At 38.6% G+C, this 27,950-nt stretch overlaps 1 protein-coding gene and 1 long non-coding RNA gene across 5 annotated transcripts; both read left to right on the top strand.

Annotated features, from left to right (window-relative positions):
• Positions 1-7,047: 7,047 nt before the first annotated feature.
• On the top strand, positions 7,048-7,370 carry LOC132113114 (uncharacterized). The gene is made up of 2 exons (XR_009425083.1): positions 7,048-7,115; positions 7,197-7,370. It is a non-coding gene; the product is annotated as an uncharacterized LOC132113114 (long non-coding RNA).
• A 459-nt stretch (positions 7,371-7,829) lies between these two features.
• On the top strand, positions 7,830-25,484 carry LOC132112318 (von Willebrand factor A domain-containing protein 5A-like). Of its 4 annotated transcripts, none has more exons than XM_059519756.1 (19): positions 7,830-7,988; positions 16,888-16,939; positions 17,039-17,241; positions 17,320-17,542; positions 18,179-18,339; positions 18,661-18,775; positions 19,104-19,279; positions 19,360-19,448; positions 19,538-19,682; positions 19,764-19,843; positions 19,925-20,039; positions 20,124-20,282; positions 22,356-22,459; positions 22,907-23,163; positions 24,040-24,078; positions 24,491-24,547; positions 24,856-24,992; positions 25,072-25,195; positions 25,303-25,484. In XM_059519756.1, the coding sequence occupies exons 2-19, from the start codon at positions 16,897-16,899 to the stop codon at positions 25,380-25,382; spliced, it is 2,307 nt and encodes a 768-aa protein (XP_059375739.1). In that variant the 5' UTR covers positions 7,830-7,988; positions 16,888-16,896; the 3' UTR covers positions 25,383-25,484. The 4 variants fall into 4 exon arrangements, with proteins under 4 accessions (XP_059375739.1, XP_059375738.1, XP_059375741.1 ...); XM_059519755.1 differs by having other exon boundaries at positions 24,853-24,992; XM_059519758.1 differs by lacking the exon at positions 24,491-24,547.
• Positions 25,485-27,950: the final 2,466 nt, after the last annotated feature.

The raw sequence follows: 27,950 nt of genomic DNA, 5'->3' as shown, positions 1-27,950 counted from the left end.
GCAGTATTTCAATTAAATGTATTTTAAATACGTATTTAATTACTTTAGTGTATTTTGTCATTTGTATTTTGCAGGTGTGGAAAAAATAAAATGTAGTTTGTAACAAAATATTTTGAGGGAGTGTATTTAGAGTATTTCAAATACTTAAATAATTAAGAAAAATCACCATATACTTATCACCATAGTAAATGATTTTGCCATATTGTCGGTCCGATGTTGGCAATGGCAATGTCCAGGTTAGATGCACGAAAATCACGTGACACCCTGTAGACCGGGCTCCCTCCAAGAAGAGAATGAGTTTTGAACACAGGAGAAGTGGCGCTGCTCCTCTTAAAAACGGCATTAAGGTAAAGTGTTTTGTGATGTGAAAAAATATACAGTCTACACACACATATTGCACACTGAACGGCATTATAGATAAAATAATTGTGCCTTATGAGATCAATGCACTGTGTTGTCATTCATAAAAGGACATCATACCTATTATGAAACGACTGTCGTAACTCCACTGAAAGCTCCATGCTAAGCAAGCGTTCACAATATAACATCCATCTGCAGTTTTTTACACGTTTTTAAACGTATTACATATGAGATATATTGATATTCCGTCGGATTTTGTATAAAATAATCATCAATCCTATTGTTTTTCAATAATTGCGCACGCAGCGCAGTTCTAATTCGCAATTCTACTATGGAAAAGGCATACGCGGTCAGGGCAGTTAGAGTCTCGTGTGTAAAACAAACCCACACATATTATGATTAATCATATATATTATGATTAAAATGGAATTTTGATTTTGTGATGAAAATTCTCGGTCTGTTATTTTTGGAGTAACGTTAGCTTATCCCCAACATTTTCTGCAGTAATACGTTAGTTCTCCACTGATCTGAGCTAATGAGCTGATTACCTAGTGAGGTACGGGTCTCGGGAGAATAATATACAGTCGTGGCCAAAAGTTTTGAGAATTACATAAATATTGGAAAAATTTGGAAAAGTTGCTGCTTAAGTTTTTATAATAGCAATTTGCATATACTCCAGAATGTTATGAAGAGTGATCAGATGAATTGCATAGTCCTTCTTTGCCATGAAAATTAACTTAATCCCAAAAAACCCTTTCCACTGCATTTCATTGCTGTCATTAAAGGAGCTGCTGAGATCATTTCAGTTATCGTCTTGTTAACTCAGGTGAGAATGTTGACGAGCACAAGGCTGGAGATCATTAATGGATTGCATATTCGATATAAAAAACTGGATGACGAGTAATTTCTTACTGCTAAATTCTGAAAAAACAGAGGTGTTAATTATAGGACCTAAAAACTCTGCTTGTAATAACCTAGAACACTGTCTAAGACTTGATGGTTGCTCTGTCAATTCTTCGTCATCAGTTAGGAACCTAGGTGTGCTACTTGATCGCAATCTTTCCTTAGAAAGCCACGTTTCTAGCATTTGTAAAACTGCATTTTTCCATCTCAAAAATATATCTAAATTACGGCCTATGCTCTCAATGTCAAATGCAGAAATGTTAATCCATGCATTTATGACCTCAAGGTTAGATTATTGTAATGCTTTATTGGGTGGTTGTTCTGCACGCTTAGTAAACAAACTACAGCTAGTCCAAAATGCAGCAGCAAGAGTTCTTACTAGAACCAGGAAGTATGACCATATTAGCCCGGTCCTGTCAACACTGCACTGGCTCCCTATCAAGCATCGCATAGATTTTAAAATATTGCTTATTACTTATAAAGCCCTGAATGGTTTAGCACCTCAGTATTTGAATGAGCTCCTTTTACATTATAATCCTCTACGTCCGCTACGTTCTCAAAACTCAGGCAATTTGATAATACCTAGAATATCAAAATCAACTGCAGGCGGCAGATCCTTTTCCTATTTGGCGCCCAAACTCTGGAATAACCTACCTAACATTGTTCGGGAGGCAGACACACTCTTGCAGTTTAAATCTAGATTAAAGACCCATCTCTTTAACCTGGCATACACATAACATACTAATATGCTTTTATTATCCAAATCCGTTAAAGGATTTTTAGGCTGCATTAATTAGGTAAACCGGAACCGGAAACACTTCCCATAACAACCCATGTACTTGCTACATCATTAGAAGAATGGCATCTACGCTAATATTTGTCTGTTTCTCTCTTGTTCCGAGGTCACCGTGGCCACCAGATCCAGTCTGTGTCCAGATCAGAGGGTCACTGCAGTCACCCGGATCCAGTACGTATCCAGACCAGATGCTGGATCAGCACCTAGAAAGGACCTCTACATCCCTGAAAGACAGCGGAGACCAGGACAACTAGAGCCCCAGATACAGATCCCCTGTAAAGACCTTGTCTCAGAGGAGCACCAGGACAAGACCACAGGAAACAGATGATTCTTCTGCACAATCTGACTTTGCTGCAGCCTGGAATTGAACTACTGGTTTCGTCTGGTCAGAGGAGAACTGGCCCCCCAACTGAGCCTGGTTTCTCCCAAGGTTTTTTTCTCCATTCTGTCACCGATGGAGTTTCGGTTCCTTGCCGCTGTCGCCTCTGGCTTGCTTAGTTGGGGACACTTCATCTACAGCGATATCGTTGACTTGATTGCAAATAAATGGACAGACACTATTTAACTGAACAGAGATGACATAACTGAATCCAATGATGAACTGCCTTTAACTATCATCTTTGCATTATTGACACTGTTTTCCTAATGAATGTTGTTCAGTTGCTTTGACGCAATGTATTTTGTTTAAAGCGCTATATAAATAAAGGTGACATTGACATGTCAGGCTGATTGGGTTAGAATGGCAGACTTGACATGTTAAAAGGAGGGTGATGCTTGAAATCATTGTTCTTCCATTGTTAACCATGGTGACCTGCAAAGAAACGCGTGCAGCCATCATTGCGTTGCATAAAAATGGCTTCACAGGCAAGGATATTGTGGCTACTAAGATTGCACCTAAATCAACAATTTATAGCATCATCAAGAACTTCAAGGAAAGAGGTTCAATTCTTGTAAAGAAGGCTTCAGGGCGTCCAAGAAAGTCCAGCAAGCGCCAGGATGGTCTCCTAAAGAGGATTGAGCTGCGGGATCGGAGTGCCACCAGTGCAGAGCTTGCTCAGGAATGGCAGGAGGCAGGTGTGAGCGCATCTGCACGCACAGTGAGGACAAGACTTCTGGAAGATGGCCTGGTGTCAAGAAGGGCAGCAAAGAAGCCACTTCTCTCCAAAAAAACATCAGGGACAGATTAATCTTCTGCAGAAAGTATAGTGAATGGACTGCTGAGGACTGGGGCAAAGTCATATTCTCCGATGAAGCCCCCTTCCGATTGTTTGGGGCATCTGGAAAAATATGGAAGGCATTTTCTGCCAAATTTAAATAAATAAATGAAATGATTAAAATTAAAACCAGATTAACTATTTCATTACAGATAACTGTACGCAAAATATGTGACAAAATTGAGAATGAAATTAAATGATTTCATTTTCACGGTGACATACCTGTCCAATTGAAAAATAAAATGCAATTGCTGATTTCACATTTCATTTTCAATAGAGTCTCGAGGCAAGACTGCCAATATATTAAAATGAAAAGCAAACGTGAAAAAGAAACTACACATACAGTTTTTACAAAGCTCTTTATTAACGCTCACGCAATAATAGTGACACAATTCAAATTTAAATGTAAATTTTACTTATTTTAATTCCTCTTTTATTTCACTGTTTTCATTTTCGTTTTCATTTTCAAAGACAACCTGCATACAAATTATATGTTAATGAGTGGGTGTGGCTTATTCAAGTAACGGCGCTAGAGACAATCGTCGAAGTCTCGTGTGCATGAGTTGAATGGTGGTTGAAACAATGTGTGAAACGACATTAAAATGTGAATATATTGTAATCGAGACATGGCGAATCTGTTAGTGAGCTTTTGCGGGAAGCTGCTGCAGCATTAGAACGTGGAAGAAACAACCAGCCTGACCAGCATGCGTCAAACCCTCGACCCACTGCAGTTCCTCGGCCTGAGCCTCCACGAGACTCCCCGGAAAATCTGCTGTCTGCTGAGTTTGTGACGGCTGCAAAATGTCCAAGTGTATCCAAGATTAGGGCTGCTCCGATCACGATCGGCCGATCGTTAATGCGCATCTCGTCAGTAAAGCCGGTTCTCTAATCAGCGGTTAATTCCATCAGGTGCGTGATTTCACATAGAGCAGCTGTTACTACACAGAGCCATTGTTAACTGAGAAGATGCGCCAATAAACGCTGAAAATGAACGTGGATTTGCGCATCTTCTCAGTTAACAATGGCTCTGTGTAGTAACAGCTGCTCTATGTGAAACCACGCACCTGATGGAATTTACCGCTGATTAGAGAACCGGCTTTACTGACGAGATGCGCATTAACGATCGGCCGATCGTGATCGGAACACCCCTATCCAAGATAGATTCAACTCGTAGCAAAATGAAGTCATTATCATCCGAAATGTTTGCTAGCTGGTTTAATTCTGCTGCTATACTGGCCATAACCGCCATTATAGCTCCTCCACGTAACAATGTAATTGAGCCACACCCACTCATTAACATATAATTTGCATGCAGGTTGTCTTTGAAAATGAAAACGAAAATGAAAACAGTGAAATAAAAGAGGAATTAAAATGACAAGTAAAATTTACATTTAAATTTGAATTGTGTCACTATTATTGCGTGAGCATTAATAAAGAGCTTTGTTAAAACTGTATGTGTAGTTTCTTTTTCACGTTTGGCTTTTCATTTTAATATTGGCAGTCTTGCCTCGAGACTCTATTGAAAATGAAATGTGAAATCACCAATTGCATTTTATTTTTCAATTTGACAGGTATGTCACCGTGAAAATGAAATTCATTTCATTAATTTCATTCTCAATTTTGTCACATATTTTGCGTACAGTTTTCTGTAATGAAATCGTTAATCTGGTTTTAATTTTAATTTTAATCATTTCATTTATTTATTTAAATTTGGCAGAAAATGCCTTCCATAGAAAAAGGCTTGTCCGGAGAAGAAAAGGTGAGTGCTACCATCAGTCCTGTGTCATGCCAACAGTAAAGCATCCTGACACCATTCATGTGTGGGGTTGCTTCTCATCCAAGGGAGTGGGCTCACTCACAATTCTGCCCAAAAACACAGCCATGAATAAAGAATGGTAGTACCAAAACACCCTCCAACAGCAACTTCTTCCAACAATCCAACAACAGTTTGGTGAAGAACAATGCATTTTCCAGCACGATGGAGCACCGTGCCATAAGGCAAAAGTGATAACTAAGTGGCTCGGGGACCAGAATGTTGAGATTTTGGGTCCATGGCCTGGAAACTCCCCAGATCTTAATCCCATTGAGAACTTGTGGTCAATCCTCAAGAGGCGGGTGGACAAACAAAAACCCACTAATTCTGACAAACTCCAAGAAGTGATTATGAAAGAATGGGTTGCTATCAGTCAGGATTTGGCCCAGAAGTTGATTGAGAGCATGCCCAGTCGAATTGCAGAGGTCCTGAAAAAGAAGGGCCAACACTGCAAATACTGACTCTTTGCATAAATGTCATGTAATTGTCGATAAAAGCCTTTGAAACGTATGAAGTGCTTGTAATTATATTTCAGTACATCACAGAAACAACTGAAACAAAGATCTAAAAGCAGTTTAGCAGCAAACTTTTTGAAAACTAATATTTATGTAATTCTCAAAACTTTTGGCCACGACTGTATTTATATATATATATATATATATATATATATGTGTGTGTGTGTGTGAGAGAGAGAGAGAGCAGACTTCTGAGATTATAGTCATGAGCTGCTGCTGTTGATTTCTTTAAGCAGTTAGTTACTTTGGCAGTAATTAAGTAACTGGATCAATTTTTTTTTTATTATAAAAATTTCTTAAAGTAAATGATAACATAGCATACTTTGCATTTAAAGAATCATTTAACGATCCTTTAATAATACAACTACAAAACCAATGTCATAATAATGACTGGATCATAAAGGGTCAATCCCATTTCTAACCCTACTCAAATATTGCCATTTCTAGAGAAAGAGATGAAAGTTGTGAGTCTGTGTCTCTTTATAGTGAGTGAGTTCACTTCAAAAACTGCGATTTTATGCTCTTGTGGCTTGAGTGTGTGTGTGTGTGTGTGTGTGTGTGTGTGTGTCAGTATGCGGTGCAGTATTATAGAACGGTAATTAAAGGCTCTAATGCACACCTGTACAGGTGTGTGTATTGCAGGAGCTAGACGATGTGTGACGGTGTAGTAGTGGAGTCCCAGTTCCTAGAGGAATATTCTGAACTCTTCCCCTTCACACTCTGTTTCAAGGGACAAGGAGAAGGGTGTCAGATAGAATTGGGAGTGTAAATAAGCATATCAAAACATTTTTTGCTATTACTACAGTGGAACAGCATACACGTGGCTGTTTTATGCTGCAAATAGACAGTAAAAATGATTTTATTGATATTATATTATCAATCTACAAATTAAATTCTTATATATTTTTGAGCTTTTTTATTCAAAGTCATATTACTCAGTCTTTTATATTGTTTCCCTCTGATAGAAAAGCTACAGTCATGGTGTTTTCTTGAACTTTGAACACGAACAAAAATCTGCTAAATTTTTCTTACGTGTTAAAGACGTGTATATGTGGAAAATACTGATGATTGATGTGCATCTGACAGTGATAATGATCATAATTATCACTCACTGTCATACAGTGAGTGTTTTTGTGTTTGTTCTGCAGTTTGGGAAGACCGTCTTGTCACAAGGTCATCTGACGCCGCTGCCGCTCTACGTGTGTCCGGTGCACTGGCCGTACGATTACGCTCTACGAGTTTATCCTGTTCCTGACGTCATCGTCTTCGCCGACAAATACGACCCGTTCAACGTTTGCAACACAGACTGCCTGTGCATCAACCCGGTACACAACACCACACGTGAACATGAAATATAATATATACATGTGTGTGTCACAGCCGGACTGAGGAATCTGATCGTTCAGTGAGTTTGATGTGAAATCTGTTTCTGTCTTATGCTTTCAAGGCTCTTTTCCGAGAAGTGGCTTCTCCTTTAAGGTTTACTATCCTTCCAGCAGAACCGTGGAGGACAGGTATGATTATTAATATTACCATCAACATTTAAAGACTGCTTTGAGAGTCATTGCTCGTATTTCTTATTCTTACCTTTACAGCAAACTGCAGGGGCTTTAAACAAGTGGAACATCGTGTGCTTCATGGTTTTAATGTTTTTCTATTGCACTCTTTAAAATCTAGATTCCTTGTTCGATTCTGTTAGTTATATTATTTGGTAATGTTTGATTTGTGTTGATGCATTTTTAGAGTAAAATAAATATGGATAAAATGTGGTTGTTGTGGGATTCATTATTATTCAGATGTGGATCATGTCTTTGTTTTAAAATCTCACATTCAGTATCTAGAATAGATAAAGTCTTGTGAGATACTGAACACATTTTTTCAATGTTAATAATCAAAACAAGTGGAACCTGCCTGATAGTTATTACATTTTACAGATATATTAACATTAGGGAGGGTTACAGTCTAAAATTATATTATTATTACACTGACAGTACAGGTGAATATCTCATTGTATTGTAAAGTGCTTGTTTTTCTGTTGTTCAGGACAAAAGGTCACACGAAACCTTATCAGATATATTGATGACCAAAACAATGCTGTTATCCTCATAAAAACAGGAATACTAGCGATGGGGCAACTGTTTAAAATGCAATCACATCTCATGGATAAGTGTCATGTAAAGCGAGTTTAAAGGTTATCACGTGCTGTGGGCGGTCCAGAGAACGTCATATCCTACTTAATATTCATGAGCCACACCTTTAAATACTGCAGCGTTTCCTTCAGTTTCTGGACTCTACACATCTCTTCTTCAGTCTCCTCCTCGACATCCTTCAGAAAGTCATCTTCATCTGATTTACTGAGTCGCTGAATCACCGAGTTTTTAAAGGCAGTAAGTCGTCTTTTGTGTTCATTTTCACTTTGTAAAAGAGCAAATAAGATCGTCGAAAAGAATCGCTTTCGGTTTCTTTGCTTTGAAAAGCTGTGGGGACACGGAGCAACTTGATATGCTAGTGTTTTTTACTTAACCTGGTTTACTTTGGGACTGGGTTTAGAGTTGGATAAACGTAATTTTCGCCTTTCAAATATACATCAGTATATGTACAGTAGCTGAGGGGGGACAGATCACTGAACTTCTGCGACTGAATCTCAGTTGGTCGCACGAGAAAGGTGTTTGTTTTTACCAGTCCTCGCGCTCCCAGCTCCGCATGTTTGGCATTTCTCTCTTTAACACCTGATTCAGATCAGCAGATCCGTGCATGGACTGTGTTTACATCGACATGTTCCCTACAAAGTGTTCATTGCTCTCTACTCCCTGAGCAGGGAATCTGTTGAAGTTTATCTCACTTAGGAACATTTATTCACTGATTTGCGCAACGTCTTCACACACGGACAGGTGTGACATCATATACCAATTAAAGTGACGTCACGCACACTGCAGCGCACTTTAATGTATAGGGACATTCTACCAGAAACGTACTTTTCCACTTGTAAAAAAATATCTAATTGTTAAATCTGAACATTGAGTCATATGGATGACATGTCGATCTATATGTAACACACATCGTGCCATCTCAGCGTGTTTTTATGATTGAAATAAATGCATTTTTATACGCATTTCATTCCTAAAATGTCAGGCCCTGTCACAGACCAATTGTAATGGTTGTAATCCTAATTAATTTCTTTGATACAGATAGAATTTTATTATTGGTCACATGTCCCTGATTGTATCTAACATGGTTTTGTAATTTCTATAAGGAATATAAGCAACTTTTCGGTCATCTGTAGGACACAGAGTACCCTCCAGGCACTCGTATATAGGAGACATAGTATATATAACACAGTAGTGGATAATACACCCCAACCTTCATCTACACAGTTACACAGATTAATTCATCAATATTTCCTCAAATATTGCATATTTATAATATAATGTCCTATGTGACAGGACTGACTTTATGGATTTCATTGATGCAGAAAGTTGTGTTTTGTGTTCTTTAAGTTTTGATAAGAATTCCTATTTTAAATTATTATTATAATTTTAATGTTAATGTAATATAAGACTATGGTAAAGTTCAGGAGTGAAAAAAATTTGTAATGGTACAAGTACTATGTTAAAATTAATTTAACAGTAACAATTGCCAACTTGAGTGACACACTCGGATGTGAAAACTAACCCTGTGTTGTGCTACGCATACGCGGGTGTAATAAATATACATATAACTTCATAATATATAAAGTATATTTTACTATGATACAGCGAATGTATAGACATTTAACTGAACAGCAAAAAATAAAGTAACTGTGGTACCACATAATACGGCTGAGTAATAACAGGGCAATACAATGGTAATATCTGCATTATTACTTAGGAAATGACATGGTAATAACAGAAATAGCATGTCATTTCCTAGGTTATAATGTAGATAATACCATGTTATCTGTATGAATTGGAATAATTACAGTCTTCATTACATAAAGCTTATATAGATGACAATTACATCTATATATTAAGAGTTTAATTGCAGAAACGGATAACTCTGTTTTTGAAATGTTCAAAAATCATATTTTTATGCAGTGTTTTTGTATTTTATTGTTAGTTTGCTGTAATTATTAGTTATTTTTTACCTAATCAAAATAATCCAGCTAAAGTTTGATTGAAATTAATTGGAATGCACAATGAAAAAACATCAGAGAATTTCAGAGAATTAAAAATGGAGTTATCTGTTTTTGCAAATAAACTCTTAATGTATTGTAATACAATATATATTGTAATATGCAGTGCTACATAGGCCTTGGTAAAAGAGGGATAAAAGTCAAAGTCAAGTCAAGTCACCTTTATTTATATAGCGCTTTAAACAAAATACATTGCGTCAAAGCAACTGAACAACATTCATTAGGAAAACAGTGTCAATAATGCAAAAATGATAGTTAAAGGCAGTTCATCATTGGATTCAGTGATGTCATCTCTGTTCAGTTAAATAGTGTCTGTGCATTTATTTGCAATCAAGTCAACGATATCGCTGTAGATGTAAAATAAAAACAAATTGTCGATTAGTATAAAAAGCTTCAGATTTACAGTGTAATGTCTATTTATTTAAATAACGTTTTACTATGGCATGCATTAAATACATATTATATGCAATAAACAACAATTCCATTCATTTGTAAGGCAGTGTCACAGGACACACAGGAATGTGATGGGGCCTGACGGTTGGCCATTACTACCATTACTCCGCCTGCTAGCATAAGTCAAGTCAAGGCAAGTCTGCTTTATTGTAAGTTTCCACATGTACAGTACATACAGAGAATTAAAATTGCATTACTCTCAGACCCCGGTGCATACAGATAACATTAACAATAGAGGCTAAAAATCTAGATCAAATCTAAAATATATATATATATATATATATTTTTTACATGCCCTTATTGTATAAAGTTAAATAAAGCAGCGCAAGGCACATGGCAGATAGAGTGCAAACCAGTGAAGTGAACAAACAGTGCAGATAAAAAGATTGTAGTGCAAAAACACTTATTCAGTCTGTTTAAAGTGACAAAAGGCTCTAGAGCAGTTATTTTATTTAACTGAGCAGACTGAAGTAAGCTGTGTGACAGGTGGGTGAGATCACCTGTGATGCAGAGGGCTTTACAGGTGAGACTAGTCTCATAAATGTGCTTGAGGGAGGGGAGAGAGACACCAATGATCTTCTCAGCTGCTCTCACTATGCGTTGCAGAGTCTTTCGGCAGGAAGCCTTGCAGGTGCCATACCACACAGTGATGCAGCTCGACAGGATGCTCTCGATGGGTTTACCTTGACAGGGCCTGATACTTTAGCTCATGCTCTTCAAAAAACTCATACTAAAATAAGCTTAAAATCATACAATGCAATAACAGAACTCACCCTTGATCTTTCAGCTTCATCTTGGTAAAATTATGTCACTTCCTTTTGAGTCATATCTTTTAAAGGTGCATTTCACACATTTTGTGTTGAGTTTTATATTAATGTGACAGGACTTACTGAAAACATGGGGACAGTTGTAAAATATAATAATAAAGGTCATACTTAGCGGATCGAACTTTTTGTGTTATCTTAGGTGACTCTGTATCCTCCTCTGCTCCTCTCTTGTGTGGGGTCCCACAGGGCTCAGTCCTCAGCCCTCTACTTTTCTCTCTGTATTTGCTTCCACTTGGTTCCATACTTAGAAAGTAAGTCATTTCATTCCACTGTTATGCAGATGACAGTCAGATGTATGTACCTCTTAAAAAGAAAAATGATAACTCTGTTGGACAACTACTCAATTGTCTCGATGACATAAATGCCTGGATGGCTCTGAACTTTTTAAATTTTAATGATAAAAAAAACAAGTGATTGTTTTTGGAGGCACCACTGGGACCCCTCCTGTAGATCTGGGCTCTTTGGCAGTGGCACCCTACATTAAATCCAGTATCACAAACCTAGTAGTTAAAGTGGACCCTGAGTTTAAATTTAACAGTTAGATCAAAGCTGTTGTCAAATCAAGCTCCTCTCATTTGAGGCAGCTGGCCAAAATAAAGCCAATTCTGTCAACACAACATTTTGAAACTGTTATCCACGCCTTTGTAACTACACGGCTGGACTACTCTAATTCACTATATGTGGGGGTTAGTGGGTCCTCCATCACCCGTCTCCAGATGATACAAAATGCAGCAGCACGTCTTTTAACGGGCACACGTAAACATGAGCACATTTCCCCTATTTTAGCTTCATTACACTGGCTGCCTATTCAATTTAGGATCCATTTTAAAATTCTGTTATTTGCTTTTAAATCACTAAATGGTCTTGCTCCGCCATACCTCTCTGAGCTTCTACACTCTTATAAACCCGTCCGCTCTCTCAGATCAGATGATCAGCTGCTCCTGACTGTGCCTAAAACTAAGCGTAAGCTCAGAGGGGACCGTGCCTTTGCTGTGTCTGCCCCTAAACTATGGAATGATCTGCCTTTGCATGTTAAGCAAGTCTCTTCTTTATCTGTTTTTAAAACCCTTCTTAAAACCCATCTTTTCTCTTTGGCTTTTGACACCTAGTAAGATGTCGACTTTATTTACTTGATTTAATTTGTTACTTTGCTTTTATTGTGTGGTAATTATATGTTTATTTTTTCTTTACAGCACTTTGGTCAACTTTGGTTGTTGTAAAGTGCTTAACAAATAAAGTTGGTATGATATGGTAATATCAAAAAAAAAAAAAATCCACAATAAAACCTAATTCGTTCACTCTCTGTGATTCTCCACGGCATATGTGAAGATGTATGCAAGCAAAAAATTAATGAATGAATAAGAACTGCGGTCTTCTACAGTACTTCAAATATGCCGTGGAGAATAAACACCGCTCACTTGGAGAATGCAGTGAAAACTCCTCTTCTCGGTTCTGCCCTAGACCCTCGGCACAAACATCTCAGGTTTCTCGATGAAAACATGAGAGAAGTAAGAAATTTTTTTTTTTTGAACATTATCAGAACATTTTCCTTGATGCGAGTGGTGCGGATGCAGCCGCTGTCACCAACGATGAAGAGGAGGCAATCCTCTGGTCGGAAAAGGCTGAGCCAGTTCTTCAGCGATGATTACAGAGAGTCCAGTCGAGACGAGTGGGAACAGTTCTTGCTGGAGCCATGTATTCCACCAGATGAGGATCCCATTCAGTGGTGAAACAAAAACACGAAGCGCTTCGCAAAACTTATTCGCTTAGCACACCGTTATTTGTGAGTCCCGCCAACGTCTGTGCCGTCAGAGCGCGTTTTCTCCGCGGCCGGCCTTATTGTTAACAAACTAAGGAGCCAACTTTCCCACGATCATGATTACATGCCCGTGTTTCTTAACAAGAACATGTAAAACAATAGAAAAAAAGAAAAAAAAGATTTGCTGACAGTTTAAAAGTTTCAAAGTTAAATGTAGGCTATACATTCTGTACAATAGCCTAATTGCTGCAGGCTGCTTTATTTACGTTTTATCTTTGTTCACTTTTTTTTTTTTTGCTTTTAATGTGTATTTTTGCACGGATTGTTAAAGGTTTTCAGCTACAAAACACGATGTGTAATGTTCAAGCTTATTGGGTGTAAGCTTGTTCAAAAATGACGGAAACAATATGTTGCTGAAAAATAACGTCTGTCTCATTAAAGTTAATTTAAATAAACGAATATTCGAATATTCATTTTTTGTGAGGTCAAATATTCGAATGTGATATATCCCTACTAATAAGATGAGGCATGGCGAAGGCCTACATGCTGTATTATGCTATTTAGTCTAATGACTAATAAATTACAGAATGTTTTAGACTTGTGCTGGTATTCGGTAATGCGATATATTGCGGTGATTAATATGCACGATATTGTTATCATGGGCACTTCTAAATACCGTGAATAAATATACATTACAAATTATTCAGAATTTGGAATGCATTTGAAGAATATTATTAAAATGCACAACATCGCTGTGTGCTGCTTGAAAGAGCGCATGCGCTCTGATGTGAACAAGCGCGCATGAGAAGCACATGGAGGAACACGTGAGAGACGCTGAATGAAAGCACATTCACTCTCTGACAGCAGATGGCGCTAAATGCAGCCCTTACCCTGTAAACAAAAATAATCTTAAATAACCATTCAGATTTGTGTTCCCCCTATGGTGTTTATTACAGTGCCATCTACTGAAATATTTAGACTTAACAGGCTATATATCTTCAAACATTCATTTTTTTGTCCTAGCCCTAGATATTGTTTGAAAGTGTTTTGATCTTTTATTGTTCATTCACACTTCACATTATGGCTTCATTAGTTAACATAAACCTGCCAATGAAAAAATTTTATTCTGAACATTCATTAATCTTAGGTATTCCAATATTTAATAACACATTGTTAAAATTGAAAGTTGCAACTGTGTTATTTAATGAGCTAACATGAACTAAGACTTTTAAGATTTTTTTAACAAAGATTAATAACTTCTATAGCAAATGTAGCTATTGCTCATTGTTTAGCTGTGCATTTATTGAATGAGCACTATGCGATGTCCGAACTGATTACACTATATTTTATGTATTGCACTGTATTTTATGTAAAATCATTTTCTATTTTTAAACTGTCTTAAATTCATTTTGTCAATTTTTAAAATCATTTTCATTTTCAAGTTCTTAAATTGCTTGTTTTATTATTGTTTTATTATTTTTCATGACTTTTTTTTTTTTTACTTTCTTTTTGAATTACCATTGTGTTCGAAATGTGCTATATAAATAAACTTGCCTTGCCTTGAATGTTAATGCATTAACTAAGGTTAACTAATGAGGTCTTTTGATACCTATTGGTTTTTATAGTTCTTTTGCACTTTAATGTGTAAAACATTTAACTTTTATATATTTTTCTGTATTGCTTTATTGTTTTAAATGTTTAGTTATTTTTGTTATAAGAAAAAAAAGTTATTTAACCTATTATACTGTATTATGACCACTTTTTAAAACAAAATTTCAATACCATGATAATACCGTATACCATGATAAAAGCATTATCTATTTAACCGCAACAGGAAAATTTGATACCGGCATATCCCTAGTGTTTTAGCAAACACTGAGGAATCAAAAAAGCCTCCATAACTAACCTAAGGGAAACAGCGAAGATATGCTTTACAAAATGAAAACAAAACAAAAAGAAGTAGTAAAACTAAACTTGGTGCCAGTGATAGTGCTTGCATGTTTTTTTCCGCCACGGGAATACCAACATGTTCACCTTCTTGGTCTTTTACTTTACTTCAGCGTGAAAGTATCAATATTCACGTTATTTTTGCTGAGAGCATCTTCGTGCTCGTGCTGACGCGACGAGTATAAACCAGACTCCACATTAGAAGCGCTGCGCAGCTCAGACGAATTTAGTCAGTCGCAGTCTGGAGACCTGCAATTAATAGTAACTATAACCAAAACAGGTTATTATTTTTTATATGAATAATAATGACATTACGAAAAGTGCAACAGCTGCAAATCACATCGTTATTTCACTGCACGAGATATGCATACGTAAGGAGTCAAATGTATGGAGTCAATATAATGCTGCATATATATTCAAAAGAATAAAGTTTTGCAAACGAAAATGAAAGTATTGAGAAAATGAAATGTGATTTTTGCAAACAAAAATAAACAATTGCAAAATATATATGAAAACATGTTAAAGCAATGATTTTACTATACATATTTTCCATGGTTATACCTATAAATTTATTTGCAATGCTGCTTTTATTTCGTGTTTCAGTCAAGTTTGAGCTTGCGATACCGTTTTCCCTTTGCGCTTCACATTTCTGCATGTCTCACTTTGTGGCACGGTTTTGATTTGGGGGTGGAGTCAAGGGATGGGGGCGTGTACATCAGAAGTGACATCATCGGCCTGAGACGCAGCTCACTGATCCAGGCACCATCATGGGCAGAGGCTTGGGAGTGGATCGTTCCTTTTAATCTCTAGCATTAAAACATGCATGTTTTTGTTTTATTAACTTGATTAACAAAGCTATATGTATATTAGCAGCATTTGCTCAAGTTAAAGAAGTTGTTAACATCTGCTGTTTATTTCTCTCAATGTGCATGCTTTTGTAGCATTTAAAATGTGTATTGTTTCATTTGGTTAACTGCATGTGAATTAACTGTTTTTTTTTTTAATCTCTTAACTTGTGGGAGGGTGCCAGCACACAGAAGCGGTCTTTGTTTACATTAGTTCAAAATTACTGCTGGTTTTAATGTAAAATTATGCAATTCACTTTGTAAACTATAATTTACATTATTTAAAGGTCTTATTTTCTTTTGCAAAACTTTACTCTTTTTTTTATATATATGCGGCATTATATTGACTCCATACACATGTTTTTTGTTTTTATCACCTTAATTAGATTACGAAGAATGATTTGTTGATCTTGTTTTCCCTTTAATACATACTTTACGCAAGATATTTTTCAATTACTTAAAAAAAGAGGTAGGGACGTGTCCCACTTGTCCCACCCGCAAATTACGCCTATGCATCTCTAAAAAAACAAGTAAACTAGCTAAAAAAACCCAGAACAACGTTTTTATATGCTGACCCAAAAAACGAGTGTATCCGCACAATCCGAGCACTGGTTTTAAGTATAAATCAGTGTAGTGTAAGTTGTTAAATTTTTTCACGAGCCAAGGGTGAAAATATGTGGCTTGTTAAACATTGAGAAATGAAAAATGATGGAAACCCGTTTAGCAGGAACGTCACCAATGGTTTGGTGTTTTAAGAATTACAGTCTTTACGGTTATGACTACAAACTCAAACTATGGCAAGAAGAAGAAACAGAACGTGAACAATATGCAGAACCGGGCAAATTATCTCAAGAGCACAATCATCCATAAAATCATCGTCGATTGAAGTGGAAAGTTCTTCTGATCTTCTAACAATGAGCAAATGAAAGAATACAGATGCAGGTAATTTCTAAAAACGACAAATACAGCAGCACAGACACAAAACAGGTTCATTATGATTAGGGTGAATGAAGCACATGAAGGATACAGCCGCTTCTTTCTTCAGAACGGAAAACTTCCACTGTAGACTATTCAAAAGTTAGATGAATATATTCTAGGAAGAAGGAAGTGATCTTAAAAGGTAGTGGTAAAATACCTTTAAGATATATTTCTCTGATGATCTCATTATTATGTGTTATACAGCAGCTGTTTATTTCTGAGCAGATTGTGTAGTCATGACAGATTATGTCCAAATAGACACGTTATGAAATATAATGTGCAGTAAGAGCTGATTTGTTGTCTCAGAGCATCATCATGGTGAACTGCTGTGGTCTCGTGTCTGAAAAAAACAAACCAGGTATGAACATCTCTTCTTTCTTTTCATCAAAGCTTTAACAGTTTATATTTCATATGGTGTCTGTCTCTCAGAAGTCATTGTCTTCTGTTTGTCTCTCAGTTCCTCTGAAGAGCATCTCGGTGGAGCTGCAGGTTCGGGATCACGTGGCCTCCGTCAGCTCCTGTCTGCAGTATGTGAACGAGGAGGAGCGTCCGCTGGAGGCCGTGTTCGTCTTCCCGCTGCCCGCCGACGCCGCGGTCTGTCACTTCAGCGCCAGGATTGGAGAGCAGGAGATTGTGGCCGAGGTGCAGGACAGACAGAGTGTGAGTCCTGCATCTTTCTCTAGTGCTGTCTGATTGTGTCTTTGAGTTTGTGGATACGGATGAGTTTGTCTCTCACAGGCGCGGGATCAGTATGATGATGCTGTGAGCTCGGGCCAGCAGGCGTTTCTGCTGGAAGAGAGCGAGGAGAGTTCAGATGTGTTCAAACTGAGTGTGGGCTGTTTGTCTCCGGGTCAGAAGGCCTCCATCACCATCGTCTACATCATCGAGCTCAGTGTCCAGGCCGATGACGCGCTGCGCTTCTGTCTTCCGGCTGTACTCAACCCACGATACACACCTGCAGGTAACCCTTACCTGATCTTGAGATGATAGTGACGACCTCAAGATCATAATCCACATCTGTAGCTTAGATACAGAAGTATTCTCTAATATGCTGCTTTGCTGCTCGAGAAACATTTCTTATTATTATTATCATCAGTGTCAAAAACATTTTGTTCACATTCAGAAGATTTAAAAAAAACTTTTATTCATGAAGGATGGATTAAATTGATCAAAAGTGACGGCAAATACATTTGATGTTAAAAATTATTTCTATTTTAGGAAAAAAAATATTTTGAGCTTTCAATTAAACAAGTAATCCTGAAAAAAACCATCACAGTTTGCACAAAAACACAAAATCTTAATTATTCCTAGCTTTTGATCGTTAGAGCGGTGTTGGCAGAGTGTGTGGAATCATCTGCACTGCGAGAGATGCTTGATCATAGTAGAACTGTAGAAATGTAATGCATTTTTATCTGTAGTTCACAGGTTTTATGATCCGCAGTCGAAAGTGCTTTTTATCACAAGTGGGAGCAGCAGTTCTCAACCAATCAGTAAACTCTTAAATCTGCCTGATGCACAGGTCACTTCCGGTCAGGAATAAAGCCTCTAGATTGATACTGTGTTATAAAGTGTTTCTGTTTGTCTGTGGTTCTCTCAGTTTCAGCGGCTGGTGTTCCAGAAGTTTCCTCAGCATCAGTTATTCCTTACACTCTGTCTCTGAGTGTTGAAGTGAGATCTTCAGACCGTATCTCCAAACTCGAGTCCAGCTGCCCTCTGGATCCTCTGGAGTTCCTCGATGCGCAGCACACTCACGCCAAGGTACTGTGTGTGTTTGTGTGTGTGTGTGAAAGAGTGTATGTTTCTCACTCTGTGTGTGTGTGTGTGTGTGTGTGTGTGTGTGTGAAAGAGTGTATGTTTCTCACTCTGTCTGTGTGTGTGTGTGTGTGTGTGTGTGTGAAAGAGTGTATGTTTCTCACTCTGTGTGTGTGTGTGTGTGTGTGTGTGTGTGTGTGAAAGAGTGTATGTTTCTCACTCTGTGTGTGTGTGTGTGTGTGAGAGAGAGAGAGAGAGAGAGTGAGAGAGAGAGAGAGAGAGCAAGAGTGTTTCTCACTCTCTGTGTGTGTGTGTGTGTGTGTGTAGGTCAATCTGAGTCCTGGTCACCGGTTCGATAAGGATGTGGAGCTGTTTCTGTATTATGAGAATTCCCATCATCCCTCTGCTGTCGTGGAGGCAGGAGCGTCCGTGGCTGAGTCAGGTACAACTCTGAACGTCCTGTGCAAATCTTAGTAAAACATACAAGATATGATGCTTTTGTTTGCCTCCGAGTTCTGTTTGGTGTAAGTATACTCATAATGTTCTTCATAAAGGCAATCATTTGACCTTTGGTGTTCATATCTTACTGTTTGATCAAAGAATGCTGAATGTTACAGCAAAATATATCTGTTTTTATTCTAGAAGGTTGTGCACGGATCTGTGATGTTTAGGGCGGGTGGTGTGTGAGTTGGGACGCAGGGCTTCATGAGTTGTTCAGGAAGCTTCGATTGGCTCTGCAGGATCGAGTTTAACACGTCTCTCTGTTGCAGGTTCTCTGATGGGCGACCCAGCGCTCATGATCAGTCTGTACCCAGAGTTCCCTGCAGATGTGATGTCATCACTGGCGTCTCGGGGCGAGTTCATTTTTGTGGTTGACAGGTCAGGCAGTATGGACTGCAAGATGCATCATGGGAATGACGCACAGATGCGCATCGAAAGTGCAAGAGTAAGATGTAGGATTTCAGACATGATGCATTAATCTGAGTGTATTGAGTTGCGTGCTCATCTGCACATGTGTGTCTCCAGGACACGCTGCTGCTGCTGCTGAAGAGTTTGCCCATGGGATGCTACTTCAACATCTACGGATTCGGATCTCACTTCGAGTCCTTCTTTCCGTCAGTAACTAATGTTAATTAATCTTCAGAAGTGACTTTGTGTGGGTTAGCTGTGGTTTTGTGAGAGACTGTGGTGTGTGTCGTTGCAGTCAGAGTGTTGTGTACAGCGAGGACACGATGGAAGAGGCTCTGAAGAGAGTGAAGAGCATGAGCGCAGACATGGGCGGCACAGAGATCCTACAGCCGCTTAAACACATCTACAGTCAGCCCTGTTACCCAGATCACCCTCGACAGGTACAGCACAGCCACACTCTCACAGATTCCTTCAGGAAAACAAACAGAGATCATTTACTCCTCTCTCTTCCTCTCTCTCAGCTGTTCATGTTCACCGATGGAGAGGTGTGGAACACTAAGGAGGTGCTGGATCTGGTGAAGAGTCACGTTTACTCTCACAGGTGCGTTCACTCGTCTCAGTCCTCCTCATTTACTGATCTCATGTCAGGCGCTCAGCACTGGAGCTGCTCTTGTGTTTGCAGGTGTTTCTCCTTCGGGATCGGTGAGGGTGCGAGTACGGCTCTCATCACAGGAATGGCCAGAGAAGGTTCTGGTCACGCTCAGTTCATCACAGGCACTGACCGCATGCAGCCCAAAGTAAGACCTACTGTGGCAACTGACTGGACAGAGTCAGCATAAGATATTTAGGGTGTGTATGTACCAGCCTCTCTCCTCCGTCAGGTGATGCAGTCGCTCAGGTTTGCTCTCCAGCCGGCCGTGGATAATATCTCTGTGGACTGGACCGTTCCCGAGGGTGTGATGGTGGACATGCTGTCTCCATCCATCAATACTCTGTTCCAGGGTCAGAGGGCGCTCATCTACGCTCAGATTAAAGGACAGGTGAAAGCTTTGAATGGTTTTATCTAAAAGGCTTTTAGAGACCAGCGTCAATCTTTTGTTTAAACCAAGGGTTCAACTGATTATGTAATCCGTATGAAAGGTGGATTTCTCTCTGAAGTGCATCACTGTTCTGCAGATTCAGCAACGACTCCAAAAACACTAGGCAGAAGTAAAATTAGCTTATTAATCAACTAAAACAGCCCTAAATAAATGACATATTTTCCATGTAAATCAAAGTTTTGTTCTAACCAACTGTGACAGCGATACATAAGCGTCGGGAGATTCTGTTTCTGAAACTGTTTCTATTTATTTGTGACATTGCAGCTGAAAGAAGAAAATACAAAATTAATATCCACTGGCAATAATCAGTCATGATTCTGCAATCGCAGAATTTAAATCAAAATCAAACAAGCTCCACAATATTTGGATTTTTCTAAATGGCAGATTTCCTGCAAAAATGGGCGATCAGCCTGACACTCTCTGACAGTAGGTGGCGCTCATGTTACAGCAGGAGTACAGGCGTTTCCAGTTTTACTGCTGTTAACACAGCAGGCTGAACTACTTTCTGATTCTGACACGCTTGTCACGGAAAAGAAAGGAAGTCTGTTTGAAATTATAGTGATTATCAACAAAAAAACAGTCCTTCTAATAGAAGTCCTATTTAAAGTTGCATTCTTTTGTACTTTAATATATTTGATCCATTTGTTTGCTTTGTAAATTCCTATTTTTCAAAGGTAGGCAACTGTTACATTTGCATTTCTTTCTGTTATATTATAAAAAACTAACTTAAGCCACTTTTCCACCAAAATTACCTAGGACAGTTAGTCCCAGGAACGTTTTTCCATTGTGGTCCATGAAGATGAGGCAAATAAATAGTCTGGTGACGTAGGACCGCACGACTGCTCCTCCCCGTCCAGGGCCATTTCTCAATATCAAGTACGCCAATTTCAGACTTGTGTTTTGGTAGTTCAGACTTCACAAGTTTGACTCGAGAGCGTAACGCCTGCGGACGGGTGGACACAAGCCCGGTGATTCTGCAAACATCAGCGTACTTGATGACGTCAGTTAGAATTTACAATAAGAGGAAATATAAATTATACCTCATCATGTTTATCCACTACAGAGTCATCAGAGCCGGCGGTGAATGTCCAAAGGTCAAGCCGAGGTTGCTCTGGTCAGGAAACATGAACACCGATTTCTCTGAAATCAGCGATCGCACATGTCTTTATAAATAAACCACAGATTTTAATTTTAAACAACTACATTCATGTGACTTGAATTATGAAATAATAACATAAATATTTGTAAAAACTATGCTTATGCTCATGTTGCAAATGTTGAATTAAGAATGTTGTCTGTGGTATTTTTTCACTGCAAAATGACACAAAAAAAAAACTACATTTTTTTTTGCCTCAAATTGAGAAAAGCCACCACAAAAAATTTAGTCTTTTTCAGCTACAAAAATCAGAAAAACATCCCATTGAATCCTGGTGGGATGATCATCTGAGGTACTGATTGTGGGATTTAGGATGTTAAAAGGGTTTAATTTAAATTTATGATCAAGATTTTAAAAAATATAAATAGAACAAGAACCAATATACCGTATTTTCCGGACTATAAGTCGCACTTTTTTTCTTAGAGTAATGTTTTCCAAGAGAAAACATTACTGTCTACAGCCACCAGAGGGCGCTCTATGCTGCTCAGTGCTACTGTTTCCTACACTGAGCAGCATAGAGCGCCCTCTCGTGGCTGGAGACAGTAATGTTTTCTCTTGGTTTTGGATAAATGCGACTTATAGTCCAGTGCGACTTATAGTCCGAAAAATACGGAACTGGACGTCATATGAAAAAAAAAAAAAAAACTCAGCCTAGAGACAGCAGTGAATTTGAAGGAGGCTCTGCCCACACACTCTTTGGCTGAGATGTCTGATTGATTTTGTCACATCCGGTACCATTGCATTTATTTAAAAAAATAAATGATACATGCAATCACATATTTAATCTAAATAGTTGAAGAGCCCTGTAAAGTCCTTAAACATCAAAAGTGTTACCTTCTTTTTCTTCCTCATCGTAGAGTTCAGGACAGACTGAAGGATCTGTAACTCTGAAATATAGGCTGAAAGATCAACCGGTGACTAACCAGCTTGAGTTCACTCTTAAACCAGCGGAGGACACAGGGTAACACACACACACACACACACACACACACTATCATTCTTGCACGCTGTCACATACAGGTTTCATCCGTCTCATTGGACAGAATCCGTTCGCTCATGAATAGGACGGTGCTCTTGAGCCTCAGAGGGTTTGGATTTCTACAAAATTATAAATTATATGCTTTTGTTTTTATGAAATTTAGCTGTCATCCTGTAAAAAGGATGTAATTGTTTTTTGAACATGGCCGTCCCAAGCTAAACAAATGCACACTGGCCAACAGTATATTTCTCCAAGACAGTTTTATTGCTATTCATTGTATTGCTTTTTATGGCTTTAATAGGACAATTACAGATTTTACATGAATCAATACAAAAAAAAAATGTGGGATGAAATCATCCAAAAGTGTCACCTTATCAGACGCTCACTAGCCTCCGGGCCACGTCTCTAATAGGTTTGTGTTTGTTGTAGACTGACGATCCACTGGCTGGCGGCCCGGTCTGTGATCCGCTCTCTGGAGCTGGAGGAACGAGCTGGAGGAGCAGACGCAGAGAACATCAGGAGAAGGATTGTGGAGCTCAGCGTTCAGGCCGGAGTGAGCAGTGCTCATACAGCCTTCATCGGTGTTAATAAAGACAGCAAACAGACAGTGAAAGGACCGCTGCTGCAGAGGAGAGTGCCAGTAGCACGTACGTTCTGTGTGTGTGTGTGTGTGTGTGTGTGTGTGTGTGCGTGCATTCACTGATCTAGAACAGTCCTGATCCTGGAGAGTCACTGTCCTGCAGAGTTTAGTTCCAGTCCTAATTAAACACATCTGGACCTGCTGAACGAGGTCTTCAGGATGACTAGAAACTTCAGGAAAGTGAAGTGGAGCATGCTGGAACTAAAGTCTGCAGGACACTGGGGCTCCAGGGTGAGGATTGGACAAAGTCAGTTTTCCTGTCACACAGTAGGTAGACGTGCATAATAATTTGGTGTTTTCACATCATCATCATGTGACATTGAATTCTTTTACTAGATATGATGTCTGCGTTTGGTGCTCCCCGTATTAAAATGTGCGGTAAGAAATATCCTCCAATATTCATTGTGTTCAAGGTTCAGTCCATCTCAAGTGGCCCACTGAAGGATGTTTGACTATTTCTAACTTTCCACATTTGTTTGTTGAGAGATTACCATTATGTACAGTTATTTAAAAAAGCATGTTTTGGTTATGCAGATGTTTACATTAACCTCAGTATCTCAGCTCAGGATGGTCGGAGCTCCTTGGGACGAAACTGATCTTTAAAGCACAATTTTATGTTATAGCACAGAATTTCAGATATTGAGGTTTTCATAAGTGTCTGTATAACCAAAATTTAATGTGGGTCATGACACAAATATTGCTGTTGTAGTTAAACCAGGTAAAATAAAAACAAAAAAATAGGTAGTTTCAATACCAATACATATAGTTAAATTAAATTAATAATTGTCAATCAACCAACTTTAAAATTTTTGGACGACTTGAGATTTGTGAAAAGTTGGTTTGGTGTGATTGTTTTTTGTTTGTGATTCTGTCAGACATGTTTTTATTCTTGTACAGTATCTGCTTTTCTCTGTTTTCTCAGTAGGAATGGCTCCCAGAATGATGAAACGTTGTGCAAGTCGTAAGAGAAGTACACACACATCAGCACTTCACTGATTGATTATTTTTAGCATATGCTTTTAACAGCCCAGGATTTTCTCTCTGTTTTCGCAGCCAGAATGTCTCCCCATAAGACACTTAATTCTCCAATGCGTAAGAGAAATCTCACCTCACTGATCTTGTGTTATGTTTTTATTTTTTTTCTTCATCTAATTGACTTTTATTTTGTCACTCATTGAATGATTGTTTTTAGCACATGCCATTAACAGCCCTGGGTTTTCTCTCTGTTTTCTCAGCAATAGCTTCCCGGATGGCATTTGATTCTCCAATGTTTAAGCAAAGTATACAACCACTTGACTGAGCTTTTCTTGTTCTTTTTTGAATGTTTATATCAATCAATTTGCTTTTCATGAACGAATGATTGTTTTTTTTAGCATGTTACATAGAATCGAACAGCATGGGGATTGAATGTGATTCTGTCTCATATGAGGGTAAGTTAAAGAAATCAGACACAATGCCCTAATCAGACAGGATGATTTGATATGGGGCTCTTCGGGCTCAGGACTGATCTACACACACCGTACATCACCACATTATGTATTAGTAACTGAGCTGCTTTTATTAATACCTTAATTCATTTTTCCCATTCCATTTTTTTTTTCAATTTAAAGCATTTATGCCTTCTATTAATTACCCTCAACAACATATATTTATCTGCTTTAATTATAAACATATCAGAAATAATGCCGCTATAGGTGTCCAGATGACTTCTGTCTGATTGATCTGTGTATTTCAGCAGAAGCTGAGCCCCAGAAGGACCCTTTGCTCCAGCTGATCTCTCTTCAGAAAGCCGCGGGATGCTGGGAGCTCAACGCCTCATTGGCTGCTGTGTTTGGGAAGACAGAGGACCAGGTGACCAATCAGAAAGCAGCACAGGTGGGACATATGATGTCATCTCCTCAGACAGGCTGATGATTGGTCCAGTGCGTGTGTTTGATGTGTTCTTGTGTTTCAGGTGGATGGGTCAGTGTGGGCCACTGTCCTCGCTCTCATCTGGTTATATGCGTTTAAATCAGATCAGCAGGTTGAGTGGCAGTTTGTGGCCATGAAGGCGGCATCATGGATCCGCTCACAGAAACGTGAGACTATATTCAGCTGTCAAATTATTTCACACCACATGTTCTGCGAGTTAGTGCTTTTCATGTTATTTTACAGTGATTTGAGATTGTAGGTGTGTGTGTTTCAGCGAATGGCCTGTCTCAGTGTGTGTGTGATGGGAACGCTCTGTTGGGATGTCAGGTGACTGAAGACATGCTGGGAATCTGAAGACAGCAAATCCTGTGTTCTGAGAAGACAAAATATCTCCTAAACATTTGTGTTGTTTCTGGTATAAGATATGAATGAATTGTTTTTTAAAAGAATAAAAAAATTTAAAAGCAGCAGTGGTGTTTTAAGTGTATGTAAGTTTCAGGACCTGTCCTTAAAGGCAGGGTAGGTAATACATGTATAAACAACTTTCTTCCAAATTTGTTTAAACTTTCTTTATATATCAATGCATAATTAAAATGTAAGTACTCTGATAAAAAGAGTATAAAAATCGAGTGACTCTAGACCGTTTAATCTGTATTAAACACAGCTCATTATTTCCATTTCGGGACGAAACATAGGATTGGCTTAGGTGACTGTCACTCTCTCGCAACCATGGCAACCACCCTTTTGCCACACATGACCTGCCCACTTGCGTGTGCACGTTTGATTTGTGGAATTCAACAGGCACGGATCCTAGGAAAACCAAAACAATGGCAGAGAAACAGCAAGCAAAATTCACAGTACCAGCCTATGCAGTTAGTGAAGGCAAACCAGGCAAAAAAAGGAAGACAGTAACAGTACAAGAAAAGGCAATGAACAAAAAGTCTTTGGATAAACAAAGAAATAAAACGCGAGTTAATATCAGCGTGGCTTTCCAGCGATGGCGAGAACTGAGGGAACTCAAGGGGCTGAAAAGTGACTCCTTGATGGCTTTATTTCTGCTGGACAGGTAAATCTTTCTTTTTGTATTTTGATCATACATATTTTTTCATGAAGCATGTGTCATTAGCACACGTAGCTGCGTAATATAGCTAACATAACATTTCTTAGCAAGCCGTAGTAGAGGCTTTGGAAGGAGCCCAGAAGGGAGGGGGTGGAGTGAATGGAAATAATGAGCTGTCTTTAAAACAGTCGTGAGAGGTCTACAGTCACTCGATTGTTATACTTTCTTTTTCAGAGTACTTACATTTTAATTATGTATTGATATATAAATAAAGTTTAAACAAATTTGGAAAAAACGTTTTTTATACATTTTTTTTTTTTACCTACCCTGCCTTTAAATTTATGTATGTCTTGCTATTTTTCATATTTTATCCATTACTTCAACGTACAGTATGGGATTTTTGGCCACCAGGGGTCACTCAATCAAAATAATAACATAAGACGTACTTTGATGACGTCGGGAAAGAGCGTAGGCTCATGGGAGTTGTTGTTCATTGGAACTCGCGCTCTGTCGCTCCCCACATTCCTCACTCATTTTAACTGAGGCCGGTGACACACTGGATGCGTGGCGCAAGCGTCTCAGCTGCATGGCGTGTCAGTTTTTAATTCGGCTCCCATGTTAATAGGTTAGAGCTTGCAGACTGCCTGCGTGAGTCGCGCGGCTCCTGCATGCTAGAAATAGAACCGACGCCTATTTTTCACGCGACACGCAAGCGTGTTGGAAGCGTTTCCAGGCAAAATATAATAGGAAAATATGTTTATATGTAATTATGTACACAAATAAATATTAATTCATGACATTTTGATGTTTGAAAGTCTATAGGTTGACATAAATTCAGATATAAATGTAATTTAAAAAATAAATAATTATCGATTTTCAAATATTGCACCTGTCAAACATAGTCTATTTTGCCGTCAATACTGTTGACTGTGTCCTTTATCAGTAGGCTTTATATTTATGTTCAACATGAAGTATAGATATTGTTGTCATGAAGACAAGAGCCTGGTCTGTCAGCGGTCTCCCTCTATGTCACCTACAGTAGCAGCAGCACGCCGCGCCGCGTCAGGCACGGTTCTGGTGTGTAAAGACACAGAAAACGCGAGGCAGCCGCCACGCTTCTGGCACGCAGCAGAGACGCCACGCAGCCAGTGTGTCACCGGCCTTAGTATTTTGACAATCACGTATTTTCGAACAGAGAGATATATGAATTATCAGACCCCTATCAAATCAATATTCCATCTAGCTAGTAGTAATATATGTTAAAAAAACACTGTTGCCTTTCGTTAATAATTATAATTACGTTTATACTATGATATCGAAGATAGTGAACTGCATTTGAAGCTACTTTATCCAGCTAGATATAGAACACATGTAGATTTACATTATACTCTACATGAGAGCTAGTCCGTCTGCGTTTTACACAAGACATCACAAACTTTACGGATAGATATAGTTAGCTGAATGGATGCATACCTGTTTATTAGAATGCAAGCATCTCTCTGTAGTTTCAGCTTGTCACGAAGCTCTCTCTATCTTGGAAATGCAACTCCAATATTTACCCGTGTCTCGTATCTTCTCTTGTCCCAAAACCTTCTCAGGTCACTTATTTCACCCGTACATTTGCGCTTCACAGAACGTGCAGGCAAAGCATAATCATGATCCATAAGTAAGTTATTGATTGAGGTATAAATACGAATATAAACAATATAAAATATAATAGTCTCGATCAAGGCTAGCTACTACTTTTTCTTCTTCGTCTCGTCTTTGCTTCTGTTCACCTTTGTATTTGGCGGTTCCGCAGGAAGTTAGATAAACTAGAGGGGTCAAAGTTTATATGACGCCATAGACGGGCAACAAAACGG

The sequence above is a fragment of the Carassius carassius genome, chromosome 32, assembly GCF_963082965.1.
Source record: "Carassius carassius chromosome 32, fCarCar2.1, whole genome shotgun sequence".
Classification (NCBI taxonomy): Eukaryota; Metazoa; Chordata; class Actinopteri; order Cypriniformes; family Cyprinidae; genus Carassius; species Carassius carassius.
Note: the sequence above shows the minus strand (reverse complement) of the source record. Positions and strands in the feature narration are given on the sequence as shown.

Coding starts and splice junctions, on each gene's coding strand:
- LOC132112318 (XM_059519755.1), top strand. CDS start 16,897: ATGGTGAACTGCTGTGGTCTCGTGTCTGAAAAAAACAAACCAG. Junction 17,543..18,178: donor CCCACGATACACACCTGCAG/GTAACCCTTACC, acceptor TGGTTCTCTCAG/TTTCAGCGGCTGGTGTTCCA. Junction 25,196..25,302: donor ATGGATCCGCTCACAGAAAC/GTGAGACTATAT, acceptor TGTGTGTTTCAG/CGAATGGCCTGTCTCAGTGT.